The 8,186-nt window shown below is 45.7% G+C and overlaps 1 protein-coding gene across 1 annotated transcript in view; it reads left to right on the top strand.

Annotated features, from left to right (window-relative positions):
• The window catches only part of LOC103253538 (tropomyosin alpha-1 chain), a 13,766-nt gene extending 6,117 nt beyond the window's left edge, over positions 1-7,649 (top strand). The window contains exon 4 of the mRNA XM_021709473.1: positions 7,482-7,649. Coding sequence (XP_021565148.1) covers positions 7,482-7,619 — 138 coding nt within the window. The 3' untranslated portion in view covers positions 7,620-7,649. The remainder of the gene's footprint in view (positions 1-7,481) is intronic.
• Positions 7,650-8,186: the final 537 nt, after the last annotated feature.

Below are 8,186 nucleotides of genomic sequence, written 5' to 3'. Positions count from 1 at the left end.
AGAGAGCGGAAGGCTGCGGTCCCTCCCTTGGGAAGGGGCTCGACCGCCCAGATGTGGGGGCCTGCAAGACCTCGGGCCCGGCATGCGACGTGCCGTCCCCGTGGCCCTTCCTTTGGGAAGGGGCGCGGCCGGCCAGGTGTGGGGGGGCCCAGGGATGCGCCGTGCCGGCCCCGTGGTCCCTCCTTTCAGAGAGCCCCTCCTCTAGGGAGGGGCGCGACCGGCCAGGTGTGGGGGCCCGGCCGGACCTCAGGACCCGGGGATGCGACGTGCCGTCCTCGTGGACCCCCGCGGGTTCCCGCAGGCCGGTGTTTCTGTGGCGATTGAGACCTTGACAGCGCCAGGCTCTGATGGGGGAGCTAACCTAGTTTGCAGCCGTTTCTCCCTCATTCCTCCCCCTAGTTCTCTTCTGCAGATGGATACTTCTTTGTTACCGAGTCTTGAAAAAAGTTGGCTGGATGTCAACGGTGATTGGGTGTATTCCCTGGCCGACTTCCCCTCCCCCCCACGTTGAATGGACGACCTGGCTTCCTTCCTTTCTCCTAAGGCACATGTGTCCAGCAAGCAAGAGCAGGGTTGCAGAGGAAGGTTAGGTATTGGGTCTTTGCTGATGTGTGTGTTTTAAATTAAGATACCCAAACACCTTGGGAATTTTATGACGAGGGATAATATGATGTCCAGCTATGCTTAATCTGCAGGCTGTTCCAAGTGGAGTAAATCGTTCTGCTTAGTGTTTGTGATGGCTGTAAGGCTGGCTGCAGAAGCATCAAGACCTGTTTTGCATAAAACACTAGGAAGCAAATGGGTCATCTTCAGAGGAGAGCCTAGGAAATCAGCAGACAAAAAATAAACCTTGCTTGAGAGACCAAGTCAGCAAAAGTCCCATGGATGTTTCTGAACTTGGCCTGGTGGTAAATTAATTCCCACTCCCTCTCTGACTAGCTGTCCTTGAACCACTAGAATTAATGGAACATGGCGGATAAGAACAAGAACTCTGGACCTAGACTGTCTGGACTGTAAGCAAGTTACTTAAGCTCGCAGGGTGTTGGCTCCCTATGTGTGAAATATGCATAATAATAGCATCTACCTGTTGATGAAAGGAGTTAGGTAAAGACCATGCGGTGTGCTTGCACTGCAGAGTGAGTGCTGCATGCCAGCTGTCACTAAACTGCTCAGTATTGGCCCCACAGTGCTCCTTCACCCTCAGTTCACTGAGCAGGGGCCTTAAAAATGGCCTGTTCATTTCACATCATAAAACACTCCACTTAATGCTTTTAATCAACTTTTTTTTTCCTTCTGGAACTTGAGTGTGGAGAGGAAGTGGGCAGGCTGGAAGGAGTGTTTGGTGGGTTGAAGTGGCATTAGTGGTAGAAGTCAGAACTCCCTGCACTCTGCTAAGAAGGGGAATGTGTTGCTCCTGGCCTCATGGTTAATGTTAGGCACAAACAATACATTTCATGAAGAGCATGTTATTGTTTTCATTCTTCTATTTTGGGCATCATTTTTATAACAGAAGTCTTCCTGTGCTGGTTGACTAAAGACAGTGCTTTCATTCTTTTCAAGACTTTATGTCAAAAGTGGTATAAATGGTTTCAATTTTTTAAAATATTTTTTGAAAGCAGTCTACCTGGGCGATTGGACACAGAACTTTGTAAGATGGCACCTTGAGGACTGGATTGGACCACTGAAGAGAGCTTCTGAAACTAGAAATTCAGCATAGCTAGTTTAGGTAGTTGTTAGACATTGCTTGGGCTGTGAGTTAGGCTAGCAGTAACAGTTTATCTTGGCAGTAGTGATAAGAGTTTTGTGACAATGCCATGAGCCACTGCAAAAAATATTTGATGGGAGTGTTGGCCTGAGTTCAATTACTCAAAGGTTCAGACAGGCTGTGGTTAATAGGCCCTATTAAACCAGCTCTTACCTTGGAAAAAACAGCCATCCCTTATTTCCTCCTAGTTGATGTTTCCAAGGTATGTGGGTCCTTCAAAAATGTTGGAATGAGGCTATTTGCTTGACACAGTGGTTGACTCCAGGTCTTGTGACCCACTGGAGTTTTGTTTACTTTTTTGTCATTAGCTAAAAAAAAAAAAAAAAAAGACAGCAAGGAGTAGATCCTCTTTCCTCCTTCTGGAGTAATACCCAGCAAACGAGAAGACTTGCAACTGCAGCCAGTAGGCTCTTAAATGGTAACTGTTAAATCATGGGAAATAACCAATTTACCAAAATTCCCAGCTCTTTCCCTCTTTAGACTTGGTAAATACTTCTAGGACTGGAGAGCTGAGAGTTCATTTGTGCTCCTGTGGGCACTCCCAGAGTGACTGTAACTGGAATGTATACTTTCCATTTCCGCTTTCAAATGTAAGTGAACCAGAGGCACTACAATGTCCTGTTCATGTCTGCTCTCCCTCATTATACAAATATGTCTTATAAATTATGGGCTTTGGCACAGATAGAGGTGGTTGTGTTTATCTGTTATCCATGGGAGTGCCCCTTAATGTCATCAGTGGTTTGCCCCCCTCTCCTTACCATATAAGGGCAGAAGTTTAGCTTGGCTGTGGTTACTTGGTCTTACACAGCAAGTTGGGCGAAACCTTCTCTGTATAACTACAGTTTGCATGAAATAAAAAGACCTGACCTTTGATCATCCCATGTTTCCTGGTTCAGGCAGGACTTTGGAAGCATATTCTAGAGGATTGATTCTAGGTTATAATACTCATCTGATATAATACTCAACAGTATTTACTGTTAATAGCTTTAACTGGAATACTTTTTTTTTAAAGTAAAAGTCATTCTATTTTTAATTTTGTTTGGCTAAAACATCTGGAGTTCATGAAAATCTAGGCCTTGTAAGTTTCCTCTCCCCCCCCCACCCAATCTGATCTAGGGTAATATTTTGCCGTTTTGAGGTGGGTACGTCTTTGACTGCTGTATGGTACATTGTTAAGGGTGGGGATATGGGGTGCACGCCCTTGTTTTCCACATCAGTAGCTCTCATCTTGGGGGTCACTTGCCGTTCTGAAGCATTTCACAGGTGCAAAGCTGTACAGGGTTTTAGAAACAGACCTGCGGACAACCCCCTTGTGCCCCCTTCCACTCTGGGAGCTTTTCTGTCCTCTCAATAAATTCTACTTTAAAAAAAAAAAAACAGACTTGCAAGAAGCTGGGCATTGTGGCTCACACCTATAATCCCAGCAATTTGGGAGGTCAAGGTGAGAGGATTGCCAAGAAAAATTGGCCAGACATGGTGGCACGTGCCTGTAGTTCCAGCTACTTGGAAGGCTGAGGTGGAAGGATCGCCTGAGTCCAGCAGGTTGAGGCTTTGGTGTCTATGAGCGTGTCACTGCACTCCAGTTTTGGCGACAGAGTGAGACTCTGACTCAAAAAAAAAAAAAAAAAGAAAAGACCTGCAGGAAAACATTGATAGCCTTTATTGATATAGCAGTCTGTTTTTTGAGTAGCTCATAAACTACTACATGTTGGGACCCAACAGCACTTTTGAAATAACAGAAACTAGGATCCCAACCTGAAAGACTTCGCTGGCAGTCAACACAGGGGCATTATGAGAAGAAAGCTAATTCAATACACGAGGCGTGGTTTGCATGCCTGGAAATAATTTGTGCCTGGGGTCTTTACCTTCCCCAGATGCCTTGTTATTTTATATCCGCTTTTAAATAACAGTTGGCCATGTGGCTGTGGGCTTGGACTGACAGAGGCTGCAGCAGGTCCTTAAGACAATCCAGGTGCTATGATGAAAAGAACCTTAGAAAATTTCTCGATAAACATCAAGACTTAGAAAAAAAATTCCGGGAGTAAAAGCTAGTAGAAGTTGAAAGTGAGAGATACAGGCTTTTTGGAAGGAAAAAAAAGGTAAAAATAAGAAAGAACTGCCCTGATTAAATTATAAAACTAAATATACCTTGAATTCTAAGGATCCAAACAAAATTCCAGTTAGACCCAAGACAGTATGGCCTTGCAGAGCCTGTCAGAGTCCAGGGTTTTTCTGGTAAGGACAGAGGTACTTGGCCACTCTGCCTAAGTCTCCGCTGTGACCTGCAAGCCCCTCTGCCTGCCCTGCTCGGTAGCCTTCGAGCCAGCCGGCATCAACTTCTAGACAAGCAGCAAGTGTGCTGTGGCATGTATGAGCCACCTGTTACCCATCACTTACTTTATGACGTTTTCAATTTTACACCCTGCCTTATGTCAAGAAGGATTGAGCTGTTCTCGAGTCCTGGTTGGGCTCTATCTCTGAAGGCCTTTTGTGGGGAGTTGGGGTGGGGGCCCGTGGAAGAGAACTTTCCAACCTGATGTCAGAAGAGAGAAAGACTGCAGTCCCAGGGTTCCTATGACGTTCCAGGAGACCAAAAGTGACAAGTAGGGAGCCAGCACACAAGGAGCTGGGACGATTTTCATCCTGTCTCCCACTGCTGGCAGAGTAGCCTGAGAGTGCTTCAGCGCTCTGGGTCAAAGTTCCCTCCCTCCTCTCCAGCCAAGAGCCAGACTCTGCCGGCTTCTCTGAGTGGTGGTGGGGGTTGCTTATTTATAGTACAGATTCCTGCCCTCTCCCTCCAACCTCCTGAATCAGAACTCTAGGGATGAGACCTGGAAGTTAGGCTTATCCCTAGAGTTCATGCTCACCTTCTAGCTGATTCTGATATCCAACCAGTTGTGGCAACTGCTAACCTGGTTGATGCCCTTCCAGCAAAAGAAACTGAGACCCCATTTTGGGGACTTACAGGGGTTCCCCAAGAGGGCTGCCACTCACAGGTCTGCTCTCTATGTGTGTGCTAGTCCTGCATTTGTCATGCCTAGAAACAGGTCTTTGTTCCCAGTCGTTGCTGGGGCATCCTGTGTGAGGCCCTGTTGGCTGGTATTCCTGTAAGACATAGCCCCCAATGTCAAGGAGTTGGAGTTCTACAAATTGCACCTGGGGGGAAGCATGGGTGGCATTTATACTGTAGCACTCTGCTGAACACAGTGTCAAACGCCAAGAGAAAGAATGCAGGGGAGTACGGAGGGTGCGGAATTCAAGGGAAGAGGGATTGACTGGTGGGGGGCGCCTTTCAGGTAGGGAGAGGCTGGAATGAGCACAAGGTGCTGTCTCTCTCTTCCTTTCCTGTGATCCAGCACCTGTGTGGAGAGCTGGGGACATAGACCCAACTTTCACCCAGAGGGACTTTTTTCCCCAGAGAATAAACAGTCTACGTGAGTACAAAGTCCTTGAGATTTGGGCCCAGATCTAAAGCAGAGCAGAGAAGTTAGGACATGGTGGCCTGTGGCACCTGTGACAAGGATATTCGCCTTCATGTTAAAAATAACAAGAGAAGAAAGGGGGAGAGAACAGAAAATGTACAGTACTTTTGAGTACGTGACCTAGACACTCTATGATGGAGAGTTGGTGTTGCTGTGGGTTTTTTGGTTGGTGTGGTTAGTTTTTTGTTTGTTTTTTACTCTTTGTTTTTGCTTCCACTTTCAGAGTTACTTGTTCATATCGCTCCCCCCCTTAATGAAAGGAACTGAATTTTACCAGAAATGGAAAATATGGAACAGTGAAGATATCTAACCTGACCCGAAAGTATATCTTTAGTGTATACATCCTTCTGATTTTTAAAAGAATAGGGTTAATGGTTTTCTTTGTTTGTTTGTTTGTTTTTGAGTTGGAGTCTCATTCTGTCGCCCAGGCTGGAATGTAGTGGCACGCTCACAGCCACGGAAACCTTGACCTGCTAGGCTCTGGTGATCCTTCTGCCTCAGCCTTCCAAGTAACTGGCACTACAGGCGCAAGCCACCACACCCAGCTAATTTTTTGGTTTATTGTAGAGATGAAGTCTTGCCAAATTGCCCAGGCTGGCCTCAAAGCCGAGTGCTCAAGGCAAAAGTGCTGGGATTATAGGTGTGAGCCACTGTGCCAGCCTAGGGCTAATGGTTTTTAAAAGACTGTTAATTCCCTATTCTTTAAAATGTCTTACACAAAAAACAAATCATCTGCCAGTCATTCCTACCTGGGCCAGTTGTCAGCTGTGCACTGATAATGATTTACTTTGCAGGTTGTAAATGTTCCTCCTCGGATTTATTTCACATTTGCCCTGCTGCCTGTCTCCATCAACCAATTACTACATTTTTGTCAAGACAAAAGTATATTTAAATGTTTTTGTAGAGTCCTTCACCTTGGTTGAAGATGGCCCACTTCCTCTCTTCCCAGATGAAACTTAGCATTTAAAATCTTATAAATACCTGATGACCAAAGAACTGAATGTTCTCATATTCCTTTGGTCCAAAGCCATGGTCATAGTCTCTAACTACATTTGCATTTTCAACTCTGGGTCCATGAACTAAGAAAGTTACTTTTGCTTAAATTAGGTTGGTTTCACTCATTTTATTGAGCCCATACTCAACTCTGACTTCTCTGGACATAATCAGCTTATAGTTCAATGAATATACAGAATTTATCTGAGAACTAGCATGGGTTCCTAAGTGTATGTTGTAATTTAGAAAACTTCTGGGCTTTCTGAAAACCCCATCGTCCCTTGATGAGCATCCATTCAAAGTAGATGAGGAAATTGTACCTGGTTGATAAACTCCATCTCCCACTTGGATGCACAATATTTAAACAGCCACCAGTGCAAGTGTGTATAATAGACCGTCACTATCTTTCATGTGTTCTGAGACACATAGTATTAATAACAGCTTCTTAGAAGTGGAGGTAACCACTGTTTCCACAGGAAAGAAACGTTTATTTTCAGAGATAGATCCCAAGTAAAAACAGTATCTGTGTTGTTTTTCTCCTTAGGAGTTTGATGCTTTACTTGCAGCGACCTTGACTTGTAAGAAATTTCATAGGCTTATGTCAGAAGCACCTGGGAAATTTGTCTTAACTGTGTTCCAGTGTGACCAGTTATTCAAGAGGTTACTGAAAGGAGCCGGGAGGGGGCAGGAGTTACTGGATTGTGTTGGGTCTTCATATGGTGTGTATTTTAGAATCGCTGAATTTAGAATAGTTTAGTTCCTTTATAAGACTCCTTTGAGAAAGTGACTAGGAGAAAGGAGACTTGAGTGAAACTCCTGAGTCCCGTTTCTGACACCACTGCTACTGTCGTGTGACCGAGTCTGGGGGTAACTCTTGTCTCTGTCCACACCTCAGGCTCCCAGTGAGTGAGGTGGCTGTGATGATGCTCTCCTTTAACAGGAGGTAAAGCCTAGGCGTTGAAATCCACAGAAGAAAGGAACCATGTGAGGGAGTGTTTGCCAGTGGCCCATCTATCCCATGAGAACTGTGTGTATGAGTTTGTAGATACGTAGATATGGATGTTCACTGTATAAGTGTACCCGAGACCTCCAGGGTGGACTAGGGCTGGTGTGCACTTAGAGATCACTCACCACAGGTCCAGGCTTCGTGTCTGAAATTAGCACTTTAGTCCCAGCCACTTCCTGAAGGTGCCTCCCTCACCTTCTCTCAGCTCCAAATGCTTTTTGTTCTCCCTGCCTAGGCTGAAGCCGATGTAGCTTCCCTGAACAGACGCATCCAGCTGGTTGAGGAAGAGTTGGATCGTGCCCAGGAGCGTCTGGCAACAGCTCTGCAGAAGCTGGAGGAGGCCGAGAAGGCCGCAGATGAGAGTGAGAGGTGAGAATGCCTTGCCAGCCACCTTTGAGCCCAAGCCCCTCCTCCTGGTGGAGTGAGCAGGAGGGCTTCTCTGATCCTGTGGCTTAAGAATTTGACAGTCTCTTGGTGGGGTCTTTTCCTCTGCGTGCTCCCAGGTATAACTTGGTTGGTTTGTTCATTTAACATTAGTGGAACACCTACTCGGTACAAGTTCTAAGGTTACAAAGAAGAAAAAAATCGTATTCCTACCCTTACAGAGCTCACCAGCCAGCAAGGGAATCAGACGTATAAGTGAGATATTTCAGAGATACATACTGGTTCTTTTCATTCTTGCTGGCCACAGAGCAATTGTGCTTTTTTTTGAAAATATGTAACTGTGTTTTAAAACATACTAAGAAAGTTTAGGCCTAGCTACAGGAACTGTGGGCTGTCAGTTGTCAAACAGATGGAAGAAAAAGTACAGATAAAACAGAACTGTAATCTGCAAAAGTAAGTTGTTTGGGATTTGGTCATAACAACCCACCTGTGACCCACACACACAGGAACAGCCAGAGGCGAGTATTCTGAGCCCACCTCTGCTGTGACCTGGCTC

Source organism: Carlito syrichta, unplaced genomic scaffold, assembly GCF_000164805.1.
Source record: "Carlito syrichta isolate Samal-C Ts95f unplaced genomic scaffold, Tarsius_syrichta-2.0.1 Scaffold236456, whole genome shotgun sequence".
In the NCBI taxonomy this organism is placed as follows: domain Eukaryota; kingdom Metazoa; phylum Chordata; class Mammalia; order Primates; family Tarsiidae; genus Carlito; species Carlito syrichta.
The sequence above is the reverse complement of the archived record's forward strand: the minus strand, read 5'-3'. Positions and strand labels throughout refer to the sequence as shown.